Source organism: Athene cunicularia, assembly GCF_003259725.1.
Source record: "Athene cunicularia isolate RWA chromosome 1 unlocalized genomic scaffold, athCun1 chr1_part2, whole genome shotgun sequence".
In the NCBI taxonomy this organism is placed as follows: domain Eukaryota; kingdom Metazoa; phylum Chordata; class Aves; order Strigiformes; family Strigidae; genus Athene; species Athene cunicularia.
In genome coordinates this window covers 57,581,734-57,608,077 of record NW_020799092.1, presented here as the reverse complement: position 1 = coordinate 57,608,077, position 26,344 = coordinate 57,581,734, and the positions used below count along the sequence as shown (strand labels likewise).

At 36.7% G+C, this 26,344-nt stretch overlaps 1 protein-coding gene and 1 pseudogene across 1 annotated transcript; both read right to left on the bottom strand.

Moving 5' to 3' along the window:
• Window positions 1–1,253: 1,253 nt before the first annotated feature.
• LOC113487189 lies at window positions 1,254–2,274 on the bottom strand (annotated as a pseudogene).
• A 12,185-nt stretch (window positions 2,275–14,459) lies between these two features.
• ING3 (inhibitor of growth family member 3) lies at window positions 14,460–25,526 on the bottom strand. The gene is given in 12 exon segments (XM_026868339.1): window positions 14,460–15,349; window positions 15,977–16,015; window positions 16,946–17,138; window positions 18,280–18,470; window positions 18,833–18,990; window positions 20,151–20,270; window positions 20,565–20,636; window positions 21,086–21,100; window positions 22,009–22,018; window positions 22,695–22,793; window positions 23,974–24,039; window positions 25,429–25,526. Coding segments are annotated over 12 exon segments (1,176 nt in total). The 5' UTR covers window positions 25,525–25,526; the 3' UTR covers window positions 14,460–15,232.
• Between the last annotated feature and the right edge of the window lie 818 nt (window positions 25,527–26,344).

Sequence of the window (26,344 nt, the reverse complement as noted above, 5' to 3'; positions counted from 1 at the left end):
AAGTCTGTGTTTGTTCAGTGGTGAAAGTTAGTGACCACTGAAGAATGATTTCCATGGTCTAAGTAGTGACCTGGGCAGATATTTGCCAGAAGCCAACTAAGAAGAAAATATTAGGCACAGAAGGTTAGAAGGAATTTAAGGCCAGATGAATAGATCCATTTTATGCATGCTTAACTTCACACAGAGATCTAACATGAATCATTCTGCAACTCTGAATAAAGTTAAGTCCAGATATAAGTGGTTGTAAGATCAGGACTTAATATAATGAAAACCATTTTGCATGAATAATTTCACTATATCGAGACTGCCAAGAAGAAAATATGTTTAAAAACCTATTCACAATTACTCTTTTCTAGACCAAGTTTCAAATTACAAAGTACAGCATCCTAGCAACCATTCCAGTGATAAATGAGCTCACATGAAAAATAAGCTCAAACAGATCATTTCTAAATGAACTGATAGTCAAGTCCCTGTAATCATGTCTGTAATCTTCACAGTGTAAACCTATATGCAATTTTCATTGTTTATGGTCAACTCTTTCTTTTTTAGCATACTAAAACTATGCAAAGGGCCATAAATTCTCACTAACTTCAAATATTGGATAAAAGCTTTATGAATAATAGGCATCAATAGCACTGTAAATATTCAAGAAAAACATCTATTTAAAACTGTGATGGAGAAAGCCTGCTCAGTTGCACCCTCCATGATTTTTTACTTCACTCTGAATTCAATCCAGATTGCAATTAGATTTGCTGTATCTTCAATTTTGTGTGTGGTCCCATTATACATAGTGAATGGGGAAGACTAGCACAGAGTAAAGAAAATAGGAGAAATATATTTCATTACTGCACTGCACATTGGAAGATTTGATACTACTGAAGTTTAAATTAATTCCAGCATAGTAAAAACCCAGACTCTGTTTCCTTTTCCCATTCACAGAACACTGTAAGCCTTAATGATATTGTGATTTTGTTCCACAGAGCACTCCAGAGAACAAAGATTCACATCATAATCCCACTTTGGCTCAGCTCTTTGATCTTGGCTCACAGTGAAGGCAGGCTAGCAGAGAAGATTCTGCAAATCCCTGGAAAGCAAAACAGTTGATGTTAATGGTAGAAGAGTTTTAGGGGAGACTCCCCTTTTGGTTTTGCTTCTCATTATTGTTCAATTTATTTATCAGGCTGCTCGGAAATTAATTGCCGATTTCAACCTGCATATTTGAAGTGGCATATCTCAGCTCAGAGTAAAATTTATTAATTGAAATAAAAACCATTAGAATGAACACATTTTTGCCAACAAGAAACAAGCATATTTATTCCGGTTGCATAAAATTCTGAACTTCTGGAGGTGATGAAGTCATCAAAGGCAGTTTCAGCCTCCCCTTGGTTTTGGAAGCGTCTCCCGCACAGGAAACTGTTGAGATGCTTGAAGAAGTGACAGTCAGTGGGCGAGAGCTCTGGTGAGTACGGTGGATGAGGCAGAGTTTTGCAGCCCAGCTCATTCAACCATTGCAGCATCAAAAGTGCAACATGTGGCCGCGTGTTATCGTGGAGAAGGATTGGACACTTTCTGTTGACCAGTGCTGGGCACAGCCATTGAAGTTTCTGGTGCATTTCATTGATTTGCTGGACATACTTCGCTGCTGTGATCGTTTCACCTGGATTCAGGAAGCTGTGATGGATTAAACCAGCAGCAGACCACCAGACAGTCAGCATGACCTTCTTTTGGTGTAGATTCGGCTTTGGGAAGTGCTGCAGAGCTTCATCGTGGTCCAACCACTGAGCTGATGGTTGCCGGTTATCGTAGAGCATCCATTTCTTGTCACACGTCTCAATACGGTTGAGAAACGGGTTGTTCTGGTTGTGAAAAAGAAGCAACGATGACACTTCAAAATGGCGATTTCTGTGATTCTCATTCAATTCGTGCGGCACCCATTTGTCAAGCTTCTTTGACTTTCCAGTCTTCTTCAGATGCTCAGAAACAGTTGATATGCTTACCCTGAGTTCTTTTGCAAATTCTCGAATAGTTGTGTGTGTATCTGCTTCCACCAGAGCCTTCAATTTATCGTCATCAATAGCAGAAGGATGTCCGCGACCTTCTTGATCTTCAAGGTCGAAATTGCCATGTCAAAATTTTTGGAGCCAAAGTCACACTGTCCGTTCGTTAACACTTCCCTGGCCATATACCTCATTGATGTTTCGAGTAACTTGCGCCACATTACGTCCAAGTTTGAACTCGTTAGAAGTAGATCTGTCGAAATTGCTGTTTTGACATCTGAACTTCAAGCCTCCAAAATTTGTCAAAAACGCAGTTTATATCATAATTTAATTATACAGCGTGAAAGTTCATAACATGAGCTTTTCAAAAATGTATAACAGTACACCAGTCGAGAAGGTACTATTCCTGAAACATATACAGTCAAAATCACATTACAAAATGGAAATTAATTTCTGAACAGCCTATAATATTTTGTTGTTATGCAGGAGTCGATAAGTGATCTGGACTACACAAGCAGTTTGTTTACTTCTCTTATCATAGGATTTACAGACCATATATATGTATAGTAGATATATAGTTAATTTTTGATACCTAGTCTGTAAATTTTATTGGTGTGTTAAGAGCTGTGTTTCCTGGATGTTTTTCCCCAAGAAAGATGTTGTTGGGCCTGCAGTTCCATGGACAGATCAGCCAGTCTAGGAATTCCAATTTCTAGTAATGGAAAAGGGAAAGTCTTGCTTGCTCCCCTCTCCCCTGCCCTTAGTGTCTTCTCCTTACCTCTGGTCCTGCTCTTTCCCTTCCTCTGTTCCTACCTTGTGATGGCACTCATTAGATTATTTCATGAGAAAAAAACTGTGCAGCTCAGTTGGTTTTCCTCCAGGTGAGTGTGTTGAATCGACTCTTGGAGAGGTCCAGTGGGCCCAATGGTACAAGTTAAACAGCAGGAGAATACAAGTGAGAGAAGATGTAAACACAGGAAAAGAATAGGACCTTTTAGGCAGCAGCAAAGCTTGATAATATTTATATATGTTAATTTATATATGTTAATAATACAGAAAGTTGCTTGACATGAGGGTAAGGGAAAGACCAAAGACCAAAGTCTTATGAAGACACTGGTTCCTGCTTAAAAGGCAAGTTTGCATGTCAGGATGAGGATATAAATCAGGAAATTCTTTGCTTCTTCCTGTCTACAGTTATTCACTGACTCTTGACATAATCCCCTTGCAGCAGTTATTTTTAAATTACACAAAGATTTATGGATTTTGTAGCCATTTTGATTGCTCAGACTCATTGGTTACTGCGGAGAGCTGAATAAGAATCAGTGATTATCAAAAAATGCCCAGATATGCTGCAAGAACATGGACATTTATCTTCAGGTATGCAGAACAGGAACAAAGTGGAATATCTCATGACCTCTGACAGCATTTTTGTTACTTTTTATTTTAAATAAATAGTTTATTTCGTCATGCTCCACATCTCTTTTCTGGCATCTTGCTGGTCCCCCTCTTCTCTACACCTCAGGTGAGAACATCTGAAATTCCATTCCCAAGTCTTCCTCTTTTTTTCCTACAAACTTTTTCTAATGACAGCTCTGTCTTCTCTCAGAATCCTTTTAGCACAGTGAATAATCTCTTCTTGTAGGTGATATAGATCTTTCTTGTCTTTTTTTAAGTTACATTCTCTGGGCTTATTATATGAAAGGCATTTGCACAAACACTTCTCTAATTTCTCATGTATTTCTCCTGCAGGCAGAAGCATTCACTGCCTTATACCTGCAGAAGGGCTCTGAATGTGCTTTATGTGCTGCATAGTAGTATTTTCCTTGCAGTTCTTCCTAGTTGCTTATATTCAGGTGAAAGGTGAAAAACTCCAGTGGGAGTGAGAAGAAACTGAGAATACCAGTGCAGTTGACTCTGCCCTAGCCACACCGTGCCTGCTCAAGCGATGTTTGTAATGGAGGGTATCTGTATAGCTTACCAACTGTTCAATGTACTGGGACATCCTCCCCATGCCAAGCCCTTCCCCTCCACCCCCAGTACCAGGTCAGAAAAGCTTTCACAAGAGGAGACAGGGTGGAAAGGGACAGCAAGTTGTAAGCATACTGGTTTGGAGGCTACTGCAAAAAGAAAGGAGCAATGCTTCAGACAGGCCTCCAGCATGACAGCAGGATATATCCTAAATAGCTTCATATACAGTGGGAATGTGTGAAGCTTTCAAGCCAGTCACAGAGTTGCTAGAACCAGAGCAACAAATTTGAAGGAAAGGACCAGTCTGTAAGGGCACTTAGCAGGGGAAGAGAAGCATTTGCAAACCCTTTCATTTCTAACATTCTGCATTTTCTCTGGATGTTTTTAGTTTTTAGAAAGTTAATTATTCTAGTTTCTGTTCCAATAAACCCCAAATACTGAATTGAAATGTCATAGTCCTCCAGGTCCTATCACAAGGTCTTTCCCCTTCTTTTGTGTGAACTAAATTATTTCATTGCCATGTTCCCTTTTCACTTTAGCCTGACTTCATTCTGAAGGTAGCCAAGATTGATAGAACATTTTTTTTTCTCCTGTTCTAAAACACAAATGGACCCAAACCAGTCCAAAATCTGAGAAGAGCCAACGTAACAGTAAAATTCATGACAGTCATCCTCTAGCACCAGTTTTTTATACAGTTGCCCTCAAGTTCAGAAGCAAGATCTATTTCAAATAAAGCAAATTTTAGAAGCTGAAAGAAAAATACAACTAGACTCCTCATTCCATAAACACTCATCTTCCAATTCACCTCCTAAATTCCTTAAACCATATTTTTTTGTATCCCATTACCTTTGGCTACCTTTCTTCCTCTTCACTGCTTATATGATCAGGAAAATCCTCTTTCTTTAGCAGAGTGGTTGCTTTGCTGAGACCATTCACAGAGTTTTGAATTACTATCCCACTGTCTCCTTTGTCCAGCAATCTCCTGATGGTCTTTGGCAGTAGGGAAACAAATGAAAGTCTTCTGCAAACAAGAAAATATTGTCACCTCTGTTGTATGTGTATAAAACAAGGCTGTAATGCTCTCAAGTACCTACAGCTGTCTGTGTTCCCCTCTAGATGATTTAGTCTGTGCTGCTGCAGATGGTGTGCCTGACACAACTGGCAAACAAGCTTATAATTTTGGACCAAGTCTTATAGTTGCCAATCATTTCTGACATTTCGGTCATTAAATTTTGGCTAGCCCCAGTACAGTTAAATATCCATGCAAATGTACAACTTAAACCACACCATGGACTCCACTGACTTCAGTGGATGAGTTCATACATGTGGGTATTTTAGGCACAAGGGAAAAAGAACCTGATTTTTTTGTATCAAAAGGCTTTGTACTGGTGGATATTTGTTTTACACAGCTCATTTGTTAACAAGGAGAGTTTTAAGACAACCACATGACACATAAATGTAGAATAAATGCTCACCTGTGCCTCTCAAGCCACCCATACATTTAACCATCAAGACCAGTCATTATTAAATATAATATATAACAATTTATTCCAGTTTGTTGCATTCTTGTGGTGCTGACAGAATATATGGCAGTATATAGAATACATGGAGATGCAAAACATGCTATTTTGGTGTTCTTATGGACAAGCAGAAGATGGTAACAATATACTTCTGAACTTACGGATCTCATTATAACTACAGTTTCTCTCATGAGTCTAGCTGCTGTGGTGTAATTGCTGCAGAACAAGATGACAGCAACCACTGTGGCACACAAGTTACTTCAGAAATACCCTTAAGTACATTACACCTTTTAATGTGCTGTCTTTTGACAACCTACTCTACATGGTATTTCTCAAAGTAAAGCTGAAAGTACGTTTAAGCATTTTTACAGCTAACAAAAGCAAGATGGCTGGAATAAATACAGTGAAGGAGGCCACACAGAAAGTCCCTGTTGCAGCTGGCATGAGGTCTGATGAGAGCTTTGTGTCCTGCCCCACGCAGAGTCACTACATGGCCTCTCAGCTCTGGTCTGCTGAACTGCACAGCTTGCTCAAAACATGCCTGATGGCTACTGCAGGATGTTGGGAGGAAGTGTCTTGGAAGCTGAAATTGAGGGAGGGTCATCAATGCTGAACTGCTGGGATAGGCTGGAGGAAGCTGAGCATCATACTGTCAGTGGGTGATCTTAACAATTTTGATTAAATGGATCATGTGTAAAATTACCATTCCAGGCAAGGGTCTGTTGAAAAAGCAAGGTTTAGGGAAGCTACTTCTCAGGTCTGAGAGTTCTAAAATGTTTTGCTATCATTTACTACACTTCACACTGAATTCAAATTGTCCAGAAGGGCTGAAAAGTGAATAGAAACATTTTTATTAATTTTCTGATTACTAGGTTGTTGGGAGTTGTCTCTTCTGTGTGTTGTTTTGTGATATTTTTTAATTATGGTGGTATGTTCTATGACTAGAGGCAGATGTAAATGTTTTTAGGATTTGATTTTGCAAAAATTAAAATATAACCAAATCGGAATACCTCTGAAATACAGTATGAAGTAGCTGAATAAGCTCTTATTAAATTTATTAAATCAATCACTCATAGGACTGTGTTTTGATACACTTTTAAAACTAAAGCATATTGAAGAGACCATTTGTTTTGGAAAATAATGTGAAACCAGGCAGCATCAACACAGAAAATCAATAATATATATATATAAGTCTGATAGCTAATTTGGTTGATTCAAAACGGACTTTAGAAAGAGAATTACAGACAATATTTTGGGTTGATTTAAAATCATGACAACATTAGCCAAATATGAAGTCAGGTTATAGTTTTATAATGTGCTGCTGTAATTATGAAAAATATATTTAGATGATTCTTTCCTTCATGAGTTTAAATATTACTGCTTAAGATTTAAATAACAGAGAAAAGGAAAACTTAGAATCTTTTCTATTAAAAGGTTTGTCAGCCTCCATAGAGAGACATTCCCAGAGCATTCCTTTAACCCTCTTAACAGAAGTCTTTAAGTAAATAGCTGTAGGTGAGTGTTTGGAAAGCACTTTCAAAATAAAAAGTACTTTAGAGTTGGTAAATCTTGAACATTAATGGTGATACTAACCAAAACACCTTAAAGTTGGATTTTTTTTCTCTTTTTTTTTTGTTTTGAGAATCATCTTTAGCTTTCCTGTCCTGGCCTAAAACTTTATTAAGATGCTTTCTCAGTGTATATTTATTTATTGTATTTATGTTTTACAGAGCAACCAACAATGTTATAGAAGAGGTGGGCAGAACTGTTCTGGTATAAGTAAGTGACTTTCTCAAAGGTAATAATTACTTCTGAAATCAGCACTTCTGTGTACAAAAGCATGCTTTAAGTCAGTGTCTAAGGGAGTTTCTACCCTGGGTTAAAATTATTAACATATAATTTTAATTTTTGAGGGTAATTTAAAAATAATTCCTACTTCAGTTCCTTAGCCATTCCAATTGTATTAGGCTATCAGGAAGATCCCTGGAAAGTGGAAATGTTCTTAAATGAAAATAAGGGTGCGGTCAATATTACTGACTGTAGAACCATTTCATTTTCCAAGCCTAAGGAACACATGTTTTTATTGTCAGTTCATTCAACTGTTGACTAATCCATTCATCTATAGAACGTGCTTTCTTTAAAAGCCTGGGATTAATTTAGCCCCAAATAACATGACAGAGAAATTAAAGACATTTTAAAATAATTTAAATCAAGAATATCATATCCAGATGAATTCATCACAGCAGAAACACTCTAACTTGTCACCTTTTAAGCAAACTACATAACTGAACATTATTAACACAGTTTTTTAATACGATGAGCACTTATTTTTACCCACAAATAATAACAATGTAATATTAGTCTCACCAAAATAAAACAGACCTGTAAAAAACATTTCCTTTATCAACAGAGGGAAAAAGATTCCTGTACTTCTGACAAGGATTCCTTAATTCCATAGTACTTCCCTGACTGACCCCTTCCAGCACAACTACACTCATGCTTGCAAAGTTTATCCAACATCTATCCCACGTGTCTTCTTCTGAAAAGAAATAGTAAAACATGCTTTGAAGTTTTCGCAGGTGGAAACAATAAAAGTTATCTTTGCATTGCTCCCCTATTTCTGTTTCATCTATTCTCATGTGTGCAAATACAGTATAACTATTATTTATTCTTCTATAAAGAAAGGTTTAGTATAACCTTAATTAGGAAAACCACATTAACTGTCAACCTAATAAATAAAACTGTGGTCAGCAACAAAACTATACTTAGGATACCCTCAAATTTTGTTATTTTTATGAAAAATATGTGAATTGTAGCTGAACAACTGCATCTACTTTATTTAGCTTAGGAATCTCCTCATTGTACTCTTAAACTTCAGTAAAACTTTTCTTAATTGGCAGCAGCAAGTTTCACAAATGTGGGCATACAGATTTGATTCCATGTATATGGCATTGCTGAATAAATATTTAGAAAGGAACAGAGCAGTCACAACACACAGCACAACACTTTTAAAACTAAAGCATATTGAAGAGACCATTTGTTTTGGAAAATAATTTAAAACCAGGTAGTATCAACACAGAAAATCAATAAAATATATATAAATCTGATAGCTAATATGGTTGATTCAAAACGGACTTTAGAAAGAGAATTACAGACAATATTTTGGGTTGATTTAAAATCATGACAACATTAGCCAAATATGAAATCAGGTTATAGTTTTATAATGTGCTGCTGTAATTATGAAAAATATGTTTAGATGATTCCCTCCTTCATGAGTTTAAATATTATTGCTAAAGATTTAAATAATAGGGAAAAGGAAAACTTAGAAAGTTTTCATCATATAAGGTACAAGGCATGAATAAGTATTAGGGCTTTAAAAATGTTAAAACAGCTGTGGATCTTAACATTGTTCTTAATTTTCTTGACTTTTTCTAAGACTTTATTATGAATTAATGTAGGAAACTATTGGTTTTTTTCTAAAATATAAGACATGATGTATTCAAGCATAAGTCTGTAAGTAATCATGAAATTTGTTGACAACCTTTGCATTTTCAAATAGCTCTTAAATACAAGATGTATCTAGAGGAAAAAGCTGCTGCTTGTCTTCATAGAATATCATATGAAGATAAAAGCAAGATATGTATTTGTAAGAGCTAAAGGTGTATTACTGTAACTTGGTGTAGATATACTGAAGTGTGGCATTTTTCTTGCTTTAATTATGTTATTCTCAGAGCATTTTAGGCAATCCTGGGAAGAGTAACAAAACTGCAGTGACTGTTCATACAGTGTGGCCTAACTTTAGTTATTCATATATACCCCTAAAAGAGTGTAAAAAGCCAGACTCATCCTTCTTGCAATTCTGCTTTTGAGAGATATTTAGTGTAAGTGCAAAACTGAACCCTCTGTTCTCAAGGTGAGGGCCACCTGGGTCCTCCTTCTGTCACCTGTCACATCTATTGAACAAGAAAAGTGCGTGGTCCAGACATTCCAGCAGGATGAGGTGGGAGATTAAAAAGCTTGCCAAGAAAAGCCAGCTCAGAGTGGAAAGTACCTCGCCGGTGAGGGGGAACAGAAAGGGAATAACAAACCTCAAAATTTCTAATCTTTATTGTGTGTGATTGAACAACATTTTGCAAAGTTCAGTAAAGGAGACAAGAATGCAAATTATTCTGTGCTATTCAGAGACAACCTAGCAGGATTTTCAAAGCAGGAAGCATAAGAGTATTTCCTCTTCCTTTTTCATTCCACACCTAGAATAAATAAAAGCTACAGCTGAGAAAAAAAATGTTGCTTCTTCACAATGCAAACTGACAATATAGTTTACAAGGCAAAGAGAACTTTTTGTAGTGTTACAGTGCTTAGCACTTTGCGGTACTACAACTACATCCTCATCTTAAAAATTCACCCAAATGCTGGAGCATTGAGATGGTATTCACTGGTGTATGCCAGAGGATTGTAGAACTGTCACAGGCATCCAGGAACACTTCCCTGGTTACAAACTCTTAATTTTGAGAGATCAGTCTTTAGTGAGTTTCTGATGCAAATGTGTTGCTTCTGCATTTTATGCCTCCATGGGCTTTGCTTCCATTAATGTCTCAGTCACTATTCTACACCCATATAAGCTATATGGCCAGTTTTACAATTGAAGCATGTCATATGTGAAAAAATGCTGCTCTTTTTTTCATTTTGGACTGGCTACCTCCCTGTTCTATCAAAAGACACACCTTTTCCACAGCACTTCTGAACTTGTACATCCCTGTTATATCCTCACTGAGCTGCCTCTTTCCCATCCAGAAGAGTCCCACACATTTCAGCTCCTTCTCAGATGTGTTGTCATTACACAGATCTGACTACTTTGATACTCCTATTTGAGGATTTCCTAGTTTTGCTAAATTTTTGCACAGTAGTGGACCAGAATGTTATACTACATTAAGACTCAAGTGCACATCAGTTTACATAGTGTAAAACTTTTGTTTTCTTTATGTCCTACTGAGTCATTCTTAGCTCGTCTGACATGCTGCTGAGCAATGAGCTGATGTTTCCATAGAATTACCTAGATAACTCCAAAATCACATTCCTACACAGCAATAGCTACTTCAGAGACACCAGCTGCAGCTGAATTGAGAATTAAGTATTATTTTATAAATCATATATAGAATCATACAGAATGGTTTCTAACCCCCACCCCTGACATGGGCAGGGACACCTTCCACTAGGCCAGGTTGCTCAAAGCCCCGTCCAGTCTGGCCTTGAACACTGCCAGGGAGGGGGCAGCCACAGCTTCTCTGGGCAACCTGTTCCCAGGTCTCACCACCCTCACAGTAAAGAACTTCCTCCTTGCCTCTAATCTAAATCTACCTTCTTTCAGTTTATAGCCATTACACCTCATCATATCACCACACTCCCTGACAGAGTCCCTCCACACTTTTCCTGTCAGTCCCCTTTAAGTACTGGAAGGCCGCTACAGGGTCTCCCCAGTGCCTTCTCTTCTCCAGGCTGAACAGCCACAAGGGAGGTGCTACAGCCCCTTGATCATCTTCTTGTCCCTTCTCTGGACTTGTTCAAGAAGTTCCATGTCCTTCTATGTTGGGGGCCCCAGAGCTGAACACAGCACTGAAGGTGGGGTCTCAGAAGAGTGGAGTGGAGGGGCAGAATCACCTCCCTCAACCTGCTGGCCACACTTCTCTTGATGCAGCCCAGGATACAGTTGGCTTTCTGGGCTGCAAGTGCACATCGCTGGCTCGTAGTCAGTTTTGCATCCACTAATACTCCCAAGTCCTTCTCTGCAGGGCTCTTCTCAATCCACTCATCACCCAGCCTGTATTTGTGCTTGGGATTGCCCTGACCCATGAGCAGGACCTTGCACTTGGCCTTGTTGAACTTCCATGAGGTTTGCACAGGCCCACCTCTCGAGCCTGTCCAGGTCCCTCTGGATGGCACATCCCTTCCCTCCAGCGAGCCAGCCACACCACACAGCTTGGTGTTGTTGGCAAACTTGCTGAGGGTGCACTCAATCCCATTGTCCATGTCACTAACAAAGATGTTAAACAGCACTGGTCCCAGTACTGACCCACTTGTCACTGTCTCCACTTGGACATCAAACTATTGACTGCAACTCTGAGTGCAACCGTCCAGCCAATTCCTTATCCACTGAGTGGTCCATCCATCAAATCCATGTCTCTCCAATTGAGAGACAAGGATGTCATGTGAGATGGTGTCAAATGCTTTGCATGAGTCCAGCTAGATGATGTCAGTCGCTCTTCCTTTAACCAGCAGCACTGCAACCCCCATCATAGAAACTTTATATTTACATTATTTTAGCAAATGTTGAATTACTTCTTCCATTTTATCAGATACTCAGTATCATGAGATTTTTCTGCTATCTTTAACACTTTCCATTTTTTGTTATTTTTGAGAACCCACCATAAACACAAATATTACGTTACTGTTTACCCCTCTTTAATTGACCTTTTACGTATCTGTAGAGCAGCAGAGTCCTGCCAGACTCCCTGAGCAGCCTCTGCTTGTTAGGAATACTGGTAATTTATTCCTCTACTCTTTGTATTCTATTTTGCAGATACCCATGTAACATTAAGGGACCTATACTCTTCAAACAGAACATCACTAGTTTTTAAAGAAACATCAACCCGGGCTTGTCTACTCAGTGACGCTTTACAATAACTCTGATGATGACAAGGCAAGGACTCTGCCAATATGTAACTCCTTGCACATACACTAATTCTAGTCTTTATCAGTTTCTATCGATGTACAAAGAAATAAAAACTAAGCTTGTAGATCCAATTTGAAGCTTTTTAAAAATTGGCATTTTTTTAATTGCTTTTCATTCCCTTAGACATTTTAAAATGCATAATAATTACTCAGATACTCCATTTGTGAGTTTGTCTTAGGGCAGGTTTGGTTCCACCAATTTGTTGAAGACCCATTTCTATAGGTGCCTTACTTTGAGAGCAGTCCTCAAGCAACGTGCAGAAACGGTCCTGCTATTCAAATTTGTCTAACCTCTTGCACACTGAAGAAGTAATTTTGCTTGTATTGTAAATTTTCAGTGGTTTTTGCACCACAATACTGTGATGACCCTTAATCTTCTCACAGGCTTCCTGTTTAGAACAAAACAAAAGCATGTACAGGTTTTATTGTTCTACATCTTTGACTTATGTATTACATTTTTTCCACATTTTCCACATTTGTCCATTCCTATTAACTTAGACACAAAATACTAACAAGGACAAAGGTTTTTCCTGTTGTGAGTACTCTAACTAGCTCCTCCATGACAAAATAATTTATATTGTCCAATGAAACAGGAAGTCAATGCTCGCACTAAAAATTGAAATTTTTATTTGGATTTGCAGTCTCTGCACCATCTTACGTATGGTTACCACCAGTGAGGGATTTTGCTATATACGGTCTTAATGCTTAATGGACTTCTTAGCCCATAAGATTTAGACATTCAGTCCAAGGGGAGTCTAGATTACCTGCTTGTTTATATTGCTTATTTAACTTCATACCATGGCACCAGTTTCCAACAGAACAAATAGTTTCTGTGATCTCTGTTATCTCAATAGCTTCACTTAAAACCAGGTACTCTAGTCCTCAAGTGGTTTTTCAGACTGAGATTTCCACAGAAACACATACACAGTAGGTTCAGTTCCCAGTTTTAACAGAACCTTAGTTACACTGCTCTTTGCTGTTTATTTTCACCAACTTCTATACTATCCTTTTACCAAAGTCTATTTATCATCCAAAATCACATTTTCCTTCTCACACATCTACTTTTACCCAGCTCATGGATTTAAAATGCTTACTTTTTTCAAGTAAATGCCGTGGCACAAGCCGGGTTTCATTTTGATTTAGGCAAAACCTGCATTTTCTACACATACTATTACTAATGAGTCCAACTCTTTTAATTTCCTTTATACTATTTGTGTAGCTATGCATTGAAATAATGCTTTTCTCTCTCTCTCCTCCCCCTCTGCATGGTTTTGGAAATCTACCATGGTCATAATCTTCCAGCCTGACAGTCCAAAGAGCAAGCCAGGGCTACAGTAAAATCTTTATTCCGAAGGAAATGTGTATTTTTTCAGTAGCAGAAGGAAGAAGAAAAAGAGTAAATATCTTGTTCTGTTCAGTGCTGCTACATGAAAAAGCCAAAAAACAACAAAAGGAATTTTCCAGTGAAAGGGAATCTACAAACTATGTCCAAAATCAGCAAGCAGAGGAAGAATATAGAAAATCTTTCCATTATATTTGTGGTCAAGGGTCTAATCTAAAGGTCAGTCTTCTGATCCTGTACTACAACATGTACAACTAACAGATCCAACTATTTATGGGCCTGTATTTGGTCTTCCTAACATGATCCTTGCTGTCCCCCTAGGGATTCTACAGCAGGATGAACTATTTCTTCCTTTCCTCTTTCCTAAACTGTGTGTTGTTTTTTATATGAAAACCACTGGCCAGTAAGTAATAGGGCATCTGCAAGACACATGTATCATGATTTTCCTCTCACCTTCCTATTTCCATCCATGGCAAGGAAATAGGAAGGCAATCCTGCCTGTGGATATCTCTTGACAGGGTAAGCGTTTTTATTTATAACTAATAATTTACATATTTTTATATATTTATATATTTTAATGTATTTCATATATAATTATCTATAACTAATAATTTATTTATTAATATAACATTTTTATTTATAACTATAGAACTACATGGAAAACAGGACTTTTGTGCCCATTTAAGCAGGTGCCACTTGTTGCCTGGAGACAGAGACATCAAGGCAAATGATAGTTCAGCATTTGTCTATGTATGTATTAGTTCTCCACTATCGGAGAAATGTCCTCCTGTACAACAATCTTTCACATGGGTCACGTGTAACCAATTCTTATGCAAAATTAGCTATATTCTGAAACCATTTCAGGGACAAACCTTTTTTTGACAAATGTGAAGAAAACATTAATTTGAGGAGTTGAGGTTGTTTTATTTTAACACCTAATACAATTCAAATTTAAAGGATTACTTGCACAAAAAAATAAACACATTTGGTATAAAAATTTATCATCACTTTAACACCTTTTTTCCTCTTATGGCCTGTGTCTTCTCTGTAGCAGAAACATATAAAGACTAATGGCACAAGTTTGTTTTATTCTACAGCATTATTTTTGTTTTTACATACTCAAGTACCCTAGAGGACAACAGCCCGCTGTATACAAGAACCATTTTCTTCAGCCTGCTGAATTAAGTTTCATAAAGAACCAAAGCTATAAAGGCATTTTAAAAACCATTGTCTCATTTTTTTCCAGAAGCACTGACTTTTTGCACCATTTATATACATAGTGTTACATAACAGCTCTTGAGTACAGTACATGCAGCAGAATATATCTGTTGAATATAAAACATACATTTAAAATCTTGACTTATTGGAATTTTTTGAAGATTGAATAATTGTAGAATGCCCACTGCTTAGAGAAAATGGTTTGATAGTACAAATGTCTGCATACGTTGGCCACTGGAACAATCCAAGGCTCACTGGAATATTATCTGTAGCACATCAATGTGCATAAATAATTTACTTACAATATTAAAACACAACTAGCAAAATCAATAGTTCAAGATCTTATGACTGCTATGTTAATCCTTAAGTGGTTGCAAGGAAGTGTGGTGGGGGTTCCTCCCCCTCCCAAGTCCTCTATAAAACCTTTAGTATGTAATGTGTTTTCCAGATGAACAAACTTATTTATGCCTACTGCCTCTTCTCTTCATTGCAGCTGTACACTGTGGACAGTACCATTTCCCTTTCGGTGCTTCTGTCAGTCCAACACATCCATAGTGGAACCACTCAATAGGGCACTATAAAAACAGAGTTAAAGAGAGGGTTTCGGATTTTTTGAAACACCTATCACAAATACAATTCTATGAAAATGAAGTGTGAGTGAAAAAGCATGGATTCTGTTTTTCAAACAAAGTCACTGGACAAAACAAGAAGAGAGGAGGATCTCATTTCCTAACATACACTGAATAGACTAAGGAAAGTAATAAAAATTCTAGGAGTCATATACAGACTCACATAACTAAGTAAAGGTAGTATGCTGTGCTTTGAAATACTTAATCTGACATTATGTGACACAACAGTAATCTTATCACTCACTTTGGTTTAAATTAGTATCTCAGTAACGACATCATTACATTCAACTGTTCTTTTAAAACTTTTTTATTTGAAGGGGACAACTGATATTAGTAGTGACATAGCTGAAGGTTCCTAGAAATAAATGGCATTTTAAAGATGGCAAACTTCCCAGTAAAGGGTGAAGCCTTCTAAAAGAACTTGAACTGTGGAGACAGATGAAGAGGTTTCCTGAAGAATGCTTCAACTCATATGCACACTACCCTAAAAAAAACCTCTAAAGAAAAGTAACTCCTGCAAGCAACAGCTACATGCACAAGCCTGTCATGATCTTTTTGAATTTTGTTACTTACATCTTGGTTATCACAGCCTACCATTTCACCATAGGACACCTAGTAAATAAGAAAAAAAACCCACCTTAATAATGATTATATTACTAATTAAAAGCTATCAATGTTTTCAAAGGGCTAAAGTTCAAGTTTCTTCCTTTGAGGAGTTTTTCCATTAACAGCAGCAACAGTATTTTAATTTTTCTTTTGATGCACAACCCAAAGCACATGTTCACAGCAAACTGATTTTTAAAAATCTTTTATGCAAAAAAAAGAAGGTATTTCTGCATGTTTCAGGTTGGATTATAAAGGTCAGCATTCAAAATCCGAATGAAGCACATTTTGGTCTAAACAACAGTGCTCAGCACACTATCAGACTGATTTTCAATATTATGTTAATGTTCGGCCTCGCCCTTGCATACATGACAATTTCAAGTACTTTATTTGAAACAATCAAATACTTTCAAGAGAATTACAGAATTCTATAAACTCTAAAAAAAGCCAACACTCTTAAACGTATTTGAAGTAAGAAGAGGTATTTTTAAATACAAGTTTCTCAGGTTGTCATTCAGGCTCTCAAGTTTTCAGGTGGCTTTATGTGTTTCGTTGTTGGGTTGTTTTGTTTTGTTGGTTTTTTTTTTTGGTAGAGTTTTTTAGCTTTTGTTCTGTTTGCTTTGTTTATTTATTAAAGGAAAGTAGGAAAGACAAGGCAAATCCATACTAACTTAGAATTTTAACTGAATTCACTGTGAACCTATTTGATTTTTAATTTAAGTATTCCTGAAGTCTTCATTAAAAGATTTCAAACTCTCCAGGCATGTCACATCACTGGAAAACTTGCTTGTTTTTAGAATACCAGTAAGTAAATAAAAACAGATCAAAGCTTCAAAAAAAATGCAAATAGGATATTTTTAAATTAGCAGTTGGAGAAGGAAGTTCAATTACAGTGAAACAGCAGCTCTAGTTGCATTTCAGGTTGGAAGCCATCCTTACCTGATTACAAATACAGTATCGTGGCTCATTTGGATCATAGGTCCAGTCAACCTGGCTATTAGAATCAGACTCTGGTATTACTGCTGTTTGCTGAGACAGTTCTTGTGCCAGTGCAGATGAAGAAGAACATGATGACAGAGATGAAGAAGAGGAAGATGATGAGGACTGCTGACTTGAAGATTTGTTGTTGTTTCTGGAAAAATTAAAAAAAAAGGAAAAAAGAAAAATAGCACATCATAATTTAAATTCATTTCCTGCCAAGTGAAAGGATCACAAAAGAAGTACTTTGTTGACTCTGAAATACTGCAGTATGTAAATCCCAAAGCATCATTCCCTAACAGATTTCATTAAACAATTGCAAGAACTGAAATGGACGCACTGAATGCTCTTTGGAAAAGGTAACAAGTCTTACCAGCTTACAAGTGCTAGACATGCTATTCTAATCAATGGCTTTAATGACTGTTTTTCTTCACAAAATTTTCCATCAACAGCCTTGGTGTAAAGGCCCCATAAAAATTATGTCACCAATAAAAGAGGAATTTACATATAAACGATATCATGTGTCATGTACAATAGATAACTGTGTTTTGAAGATGACCGATTCAATGTTAATCTCTACTCAAGCATCACCAATCATTCCACAGGAACAGTGCCAGAATACAAATTATATACTTTTGCTTATAGGTCAGATCTGATCACCCAAGATATCCACAGATGAAAAATGCTTCTAAGAGAAAATCACTCACTGAGCTGTGAACACACAAATTTGTATGAAGAAAAAGCAGGACAGTTTAAAAAGGATGGGCATTTTAAGACAAACTCTTTCAAGTACAACTTGTGATCGTTGTCACAATGTGTTGTGACACTGTGTTGTTTAAAATGTTGTTGAATTTCATTTTGATCAGAAACAAAATTAATTCTGTTTCCTGTCCTAGATGGTCAGCCATGGAAAGCACTGTGATTATTTGTGAAGTGGCATGAAGCAGATCTCCAGATTGTTTCAAAATCATCCACAAACCACTGCATAGCAATTTCCAACATTTGCCATTAGGTCAAATCTTCTCTCCAGAATACAGAAAAATGAGGGAGAAACTAGACTATACTACAGATGAAAAAGCAAATCAAGACATTTATTTAAAACTTTGGAGTGTGTTTGCTTGAAAAGTAAGTAAGAGAACAAAAGAAAGCCCTGACCAGCAGGCAATACCTACCTTCTGCTGATCCCCCTCCTTCACCGATATTAAATATGAGCTATTTCTAATATGGCCCATGACCTTTAAAAGAAAGCTTAGCTGTCTTAAAAGCTGTAATTGCAGTCAAGTAAGAAAACCTACTTGCTTTTTCTGCCACTTCGTGAATCTGTGGTTGATGAACTTAATGTCTGTGTTAATGTAGATGCCAGAGCTGATGATGAATATCCAGTTGAATCTCTGGATAATGAAAATTCTCTTCCAAGCTGAAAATCATTGTTCTTAAATGCTTCATAGCTGGCTTTTAGACTGGATGTTCGTCTTCCTTCCTTCATCTAAAAGGAATACTGATACTGTATCAGATTACACGGTAGAGCTCTTACAGAAGACATATACCAGGCTGCTAACTGCTAATTATTTGCATAGGTTCATTAGTTACCCTGTTAACAAAATGATGTACACTAAGTGGCAAAAAGGCGTTAAGAATATCCCACAGGAAAAGCTAGAAAACAAGCTGTCCCTTTGTGCAAGTTTTACAGGATGAAACTGTAGCATATAAACAAAACTGATGAGAACTGAATCAGGTCAGCTGAAAGTGATCATGGAAATTCAGATTAAAAAAAACCCCAAACAACTAACTAGTCTTTCTTCTTAATCAATAGCAGATGGCAGAATGACAAGAATGTTCTGACGTTACCTGCGCCGTGGCTTGCACTGCTTGAGCTGCTGCCATGGTAATTGCACCGGCCCCAGATCCTGAAGATAATGAGCCCAGGTTATATGATGCCAATGGTTGAGAAGAGTTTGTATTGTATGCATTGTTTGAAGAGGATGATGAATTACTGTTTCGACACCCTTGATGAACAGAACACATTTATGAAATTCAAAATGAAACTAAATTCCTTTGCATTTTAAGAAGAGTTATATATGACAACCAGTGAAAGAGTAGGAACTCCGCTTATGCATCTGACCAATCTGATCATTTGGAAAAAAGTTTAAAAAGTCATTTGACACAGCCAGTATTGGCTTAAAGAAAAAAAAAAGTTTATTCCCCAACTATCCTCATGTGCAAGTAGACCTATTGGAAAGATAGTCCACACTATCATATTCAGCTATCAAAGAACAGACAGAGCTGCTGTGCCTATATAAAACCAATCTCCATGGAAATAATGCCAACTACTGTAGCCATCAAGAAAAGGATAAGAATCTGACTGTACACCTATACTGTTTCTCAAGTGAAACTTTTAACAGTCTTAATTCTAAAAACTACAAATCACAGTTTTAAGGCAATGCATATTTCTACAGCCATCTACAGACTGACAGCTGTTCAAACACAGCTACATTTTATTTGCCATCTCATGTGAAGTTCCTTCAAAAGAAAAGTAAAATGGATATGAGGGGCACTACTTAAACCTGATGAACAGCACTAAATTCCAAAATGTAAGGTGGTTTACTTACTAAGACATCTCACAGTCTTCTATTTTCAGGAAAGAAACTATGAAGAACCCTAATTTTGAAAATGGTCAGAAAGTTGTGGGGTATTTTTTTATTCACTACTCAGAAAAACTTCTCACCTCTTGAAATGGACAACACACAAAATTACGTTTTGTTATAGCTGAATGCCATGTCAAACCAATTCTTAAAAAAAGAAAGAGTGAAAATTCTTTTCCCTTATTTTCGAAATTGTTGCATGTGTTTCTTTTTCCCAAAATATTAATGCATTGATCTCTTATATTTCTATGACTGGCTGAATGAAACTACTGTTATCGTCTTCCAAGCAGTGTAAATAAAGAGAAACAGCCAACATACAGCTGTTAAATGACAACAAAGCTGATGCGCTTCATGGACAACACAGATGAGTAACAATGCCTGCAATTTCTCATGTTTCAAATGACTGAAAATCCCAGAGGAATGGGTATGAGCCTCTGATTTCAAAAGGCAGTAAACTCACAAATATAATTGGGTCTCTCTTCTTCCAATCAAAAAGCAGCAAAATGCAAGACAATTAAGATTACCTGGTGTATTTTCTTTAGAAGCATCTGAAGTCAGGGTAGATAGAAGAGCTTCAGATTTAAACTTCTTTTCAGGAACATGATCTGTTGTACTATGGTGAGAAGATGGATTGTGTTTCCTTTCTAAATGAAACGAAGGGAACTTAAATGTAAAACCTTTCAGCTTGAAAGTCAAACTATAACTAGACATAATGAAACAGCACTTTCAATTAATCCCCACCAGCAAAACCTTATTATTTCATTCTTACACTTCTTCTGAATACACATTATTATCATTGCATTGTGCCTTTTTTATTTTTCCTCCACAATGTTTGGAGAAAAAGAAAAAAGTTCTGAACATTTTTTTCCCTAATACTACTCAGCAAAAAAATAAGGAGCCGTTAAAAGTGGACATATTTTTAAGACTCAAATACTTACTCTCTACTGGAGTGTGCGAATGGGCATGATGGTTATTCACAGGCTGTGATGGTGTGTCCAGCTCCAGAGACCCTGAGAGGGAGGTAAAAAGGATAGGAAAATTTCAGAGACATCACTGGCATGGTTTTGACTTTTATATACTAAATGAATCTTTATAATATTAACCAAACTGCTAAGCAACTATAATCATAAGGATTTATGCTAGAGTTGAAACCCTTCCCATAGTACAACCAGAAGCCAGTGAGAAAGAACAGTTTTAAAATAAAAATTAGTGACTGCTGCTGTTCAACTGTTGAAATCAAGAAGTTAAAATCCAAGGCCAATAAGGAGAACAAACAGCAACGTTGCCCTCAACGTGCCACTTACACAAATGAGTTGCAGACAAGCTGGTGACAGTTACAGAATGCTTCAGCAAAAGTACTGACAATCTGCACCAATATGAATTGAAAAGAAGATGGTAACAGGCAAACTGTATTGAGGCATCTTGTCACACCGAGTCAAAACACCCAAGCACTAGCAACTTCTTTCAAGATGAACTAACATTCAACAGGAAGGGCTTCAGATCAGTATCAAAATTTCTTAGCATTGAAAATACACAGAGCAACAATCCAAATGCAAATATATGTCTAAGAAAACATTTCTTATAATATCAGCCATGAGGCTAAACAATCACAGTACAGGAGAGATTTTCACCATAAATTTCCTTTAGCACAGTATGGAACAATTCGTGTATCAATCTTTGGCAAAAGGACTTTGAACTAGCTGCAATAGTTACCAACTTACATTTATACAGAAGACAATTCAAGAAAGTAATTCACATTCATTTTTCAAAATCTGTGGCTTCAACATTTCTTTACCTCTTTTTCAGTGCTTTCAAAAAATACATGAGAGTGTATTACAACATTTCAAAGAAAATTACGCTAGAAGAGATTCAAAGCATAAGGAGGTTTTTTGGCTGAGCTAACATTAATCATGTTATGAACTAGCCCAAGTGCTGCCCTCTGGCGGAACCTCAACAATATGTATTTACTCTTAAAGCTAAATGTTAAAATGCTAAAATGTTAAAGAGGCTCCTACTATTCACTTTATTAAACAGAAACACCAACACACACCAACCGGAAAGATGCAACATGCAGTCTGGCGCGTTTCTATTTTGAGTTCCTGAAATTCTACCTACCTACCTACCTCACCAAACACAAAGCTCAACTGAAGGTAGCTTTGCATCTTAGAAACTGCAGCTGGGATTCCATCTAAAAGAAACTAGTCCTTCTCTGTAGTTGCTAGTTTATTAAAAGCACTTACTCTGCAGGGTTTTTTTTGTGCCTGTTATTTGCAATAGCAATTACAAGTAAAACATCCAAAACCTCCCAGCTTTTATGATAAATCCCCACAAAGTTCAAAGGAAGAATATTTATTCCTAATCTCCTCAAGTGATTTAGGTTACTTTCCACTATCTGTGGGTATGAGAAGAGTCACTGCCTCTTAGCACTGTAACCACAGTAGTTAAATCAACTTAGAAATTTATCATAATTGCATTTGAACTTGATGTCTAAATGTAGATTCACACAGAAAGGCCAGATTCTTCTACAACAAATTGGTAAAAAAGCTGTGACGTTATGTTTTTGTCCATTTTCTGGATACCAGCATTGCTATGTTTGTTAAGCATGAAGGTTTCTTACCCAAAATGCTTCTCCCTCGCTACTGCATTACAAAACAATCCATTCTCTCACCTTTAAAAAAAGAAAACTACTGAGTACCTAACTTTACTTGACATTTCACACCTGTAACTAAAATAATGACCTTCCTCAACTTGGTGGCAATCAATTCAAGTAAGAAATGGTACACTTCCAACTGGGCAGGTAGCAAGCTTAAGCTCAAGTACATGCCTGAATATCTACAGTCACTAAAAAGAGGTATAGAGAATTCTGTACCTTACCATAACAATTCACAAGTGCAACAGTTGTGTGAAAAAAGTTACTCTAATTAGTCAGTTGTATTTTGACTTCACTAGTAAAAATTGATGTTGAAACTACAATTTGAGAATCACTGACTGATGAAAAGTATGCTGGTTAAAATACAAATACTGCTGGCCCCAAACAAGTGTATGATATTTTAATTTTGCAAAATTACAGAAAATCTGTCAAGTTCTTAAAAAAAAAAAAAAAAAAAAAAAAAATCCATTTTAAATTTAGCGAGTTCTTGGTCCAATTTTCTCAAATGACGGTCTACCTATTTTTGAGACAAAGCAACAATAAATAGCATCCAGTTCTGGAACATGAGTATCTACATCCTTAAACTCAGACTTGATAAGTACTTCCCTTCCAGCAATTCTCTTCCATGCAGCAGTAAGCACAAACAAACACACAAAAGCGTAATTTCTTGGTCACCTTCATTTCCCTACGCTCAGCAGAGATACTAGAGTCAACCCCCAATATAGTGCTGTTGCTCCTAAGCTGCGCAGTCAACTACAGGATACAATAAGGCTGCATATTGGCTCAGCAGCTAGAAGCCCTCTTCTTACTGTAGCAGTGTTTCAAGACACAGCGTTAAGTGATTATTTTGTGAAAAAAGATTAAGAAGACTTGGGGGATGTTGTGGGTACGCCTACAGAAAAGGGAAGAGAAAGAACAGTATATGACATGCATATATTAGAAGAGGTTGGCCAGCATTGGGGAAATTTTAAGTTTACCAAACTGCAATTTGTACTGATGTACACACACATCAGTAAACCCTAAGTACTGAGTAAAAGGATCTCTAAACTGAAAGTGTAAAGACTCCTGTGCATTTGAGTAAACTATGACATGCTCTTGGGTACTGAAAATTAACCAAAATCTCAATATCACAGAAAGAAACACTATGTTCCAAATGCTTCTTCATCTGTGGTCACACAGCAGAATGTACCTGTCTCTAAACTATTAAAAATTGAACAGGTTTTTGCAGTTACCAGCTAACGAAAAGAGAGGGGTAAGTTCCAACTTTTGATTAGCTGAAGTGAAAGAAAACCAGACAAAAAATATTTGGTTTATGTCTACTATATCTTAGTGCAGTCTGTCTTGCAGGTTCTGTTCTCTGAGAAAATTTAAAATAAATATACTTAAAATTCAAAATTCATATGCTATAAGGAAGAGTAACTTGCTTGTGGCCTCTTTTCGGAAAAAAAAAAAACCCAGACAAAATCAACATGCATGAAGACCTTATTTCTGTATGTTTTGTATTTGTGACGCCTGCTACCCAAACCAACAAAATTCTTAGAAGTCAATAAAATTCCAAATGTTTATTAGCCAGCAAAAATATCTGTATGAAGCTAACATAACAGTATAGGTAGCACAGCTGTAGAGCTTATCAAAATGTTTAGAACTCCTTAGGGCATAAATTTAGGTAATTCAACACAAGCCCTTTGTGCACTTACCAAATCATATATTTGATTAGCCAGTTGCACTTTTTCATCTGCATCTTCCAAAGCCTTATAATAATCCTGTTATAAAGAGATTTTTAAAAGATTATGAACGTCAATTAATTTCAGTCATTTCAAGCTACTGTTATCCAGCACAAAATATAAGTTAAAAGGAGAAATTCAAGTCAGTCTTCAGAAAGACTATGAAACTCTACTGTAAACAACAATCAGCTAAAGTTTAGATGAGAGATACAATACGTATCAATTGTGCCTTAGAAAAAGCCAAACTACAAGATGTGGACCCTTTCTCCTAAAGTGGTATTTAGATTTCTGCAAAAAATGTTACCAGGAAATAAAATAGTCGTGGATTTATTTTGTATTACACAGCATAGTTACAGACTCAAAATGAGATGATGTCTTTCACTTCGTATGGATCTTTATGACCACTGCAGATACTACTGCCCTTCAAAATTATGCCAAACAGTGCTGCGAGAGGAAGCCTTTCCAGCACAGTAGTTACAGAGATAGGATGTCTATTAGTTCATAGTTTAAATTATTTTAAAATACATTTATATAACTCCTAAGTGTTATAATTTGAATAAAGCAAGCCAATTTTAAAGTCTGCTCTAAGGAAAATCCACAGACAAAACTTTTTTTTTGAAAAAAGTACGTTTACACATTTTTACTCCAGATTTAAACAGGTTTAAGTGCTTATTTATTCTCTATTTCCACTGAAGAGTATCTTCTTTAGGCGAAAACTACTCGAAATTTTGGTTCAACTAAAGTCAAAACCAATTTTTTCATTTACTCCAGTGAAGTCAGAGTGCTGACTTTTTCTTTTTTTAAATACAGGAATCTATTTGTATTAAGAAAAAAAGATACCTTGGCCAAATAGAGGGCTGAAGTAGCAAGTGTAGGAGACTACAAAGGAGTTTCTCCTGACAAAATGATGGACTACCTTGCTAACAATACTACCACCAATGCCCAAGTGTTGAAGGATAAAATGGAACACATCCATCTTCTTATTCCTCCCTTCCTAAAGCTACGTATACCATATGTATAATGTACAGGAACACAGACAGAATCATAGAAAATGCTGAAGCTAAGCCTGAAAAATATCCTCCTGAAAAATATCCTCTCAAAGAAAGACAATGAACTTGCACAACTTCATGTCACGCAAGCAGAAAAAAAAAGATCTGAGCTGAAAATTTAGTACCTGGTTTCCTCATAATTTCAGGGTCACAATTTTTAAAATACTAGCAGATACTGAATACAACTTGAGAGAAATACTTGATCAAATAAACCTTTCAGTCATTTTTCTCCTTCTAGGTAGTTCTATCCACCTCTGTGAAAGCCCAAGGGAAGTCACAGTTCTGCATGCTTAAGTCTCCATCAATCATAAGCTATTTTTTCCTAATGTTATCTTTGTTTGCTAAAGAAAAATGTGACCCACTCCAGTGATATCCTTACTTTTTTGATTGATGTCATTTGTTCTTCCCTCCATTCAGGTTTGTTTTTCTTTGCGTTCATAAAAAATTCATTTACCCTCTGCTCAAGCTGATCCATTGCATCTGTGTCACAGGAAAAGAGTAAGACAAACATTATCTTCACATGTACATAAACATTATGAAATAAGGTGTATTTTTTTTCTTAAACAAAGCTGACAGGACTGAGGTGCAAACTATAGAGGAAAAAAACTAAAAAAACCAAAACAACCAAGTGACAGTAGACAGAGGAGGGAAATATTTACCTTAATTTCCAAGAAGCAGAATTGCATTCTGGTAGGATTCTCATCAAGGTTCTTGTGCTCTCCAGCATGGGACAGGCAGGACTCCAAGTTCTAAAGGTTTTTTGTCCCTAAGAGCAGTGGTAGTGACTTAAAGCACGACCCCAACTCCTCACCCAGGGCTCTAGACTGCTGACTTTGGAACATTCTAGCCAGTTACAAACTGAGCAGGAAACAAAATGTTCTCCTAAGAGAAACAGTCAAATACAAAACCAAATAATTGAAAAAATTAGTGCCTCAAAAAGGTAGAGCAACTGAAGAGTCAAGTCACTGCCTTTAAGCCAAGGCCCTCTCCATTGTATGCTAGGAAGGGTGAGGGCAAATTGAAAGCACTCACAGTTATTGCCCCCACCTCCACAGAGTAGCACTAAGGGGTAAATGCTCTGATGAAATACTAGTTGGATAGGATTCTCACATGAAGTTGAGAAATATAAGAGAAAACACAAAGCCACCAATTCTCTAACTATCATAAGAAAGGAGAACGTCAACTATAAGTTAATTGTTTTGGTTTTTTGTTGTTTTTTGACATAGGAATGGGGATTCCCTTCCCTTTGCCTCCATCCTCCTTCCAAAAAAAAAAAAAAAAAAAAAAAAAGGCAG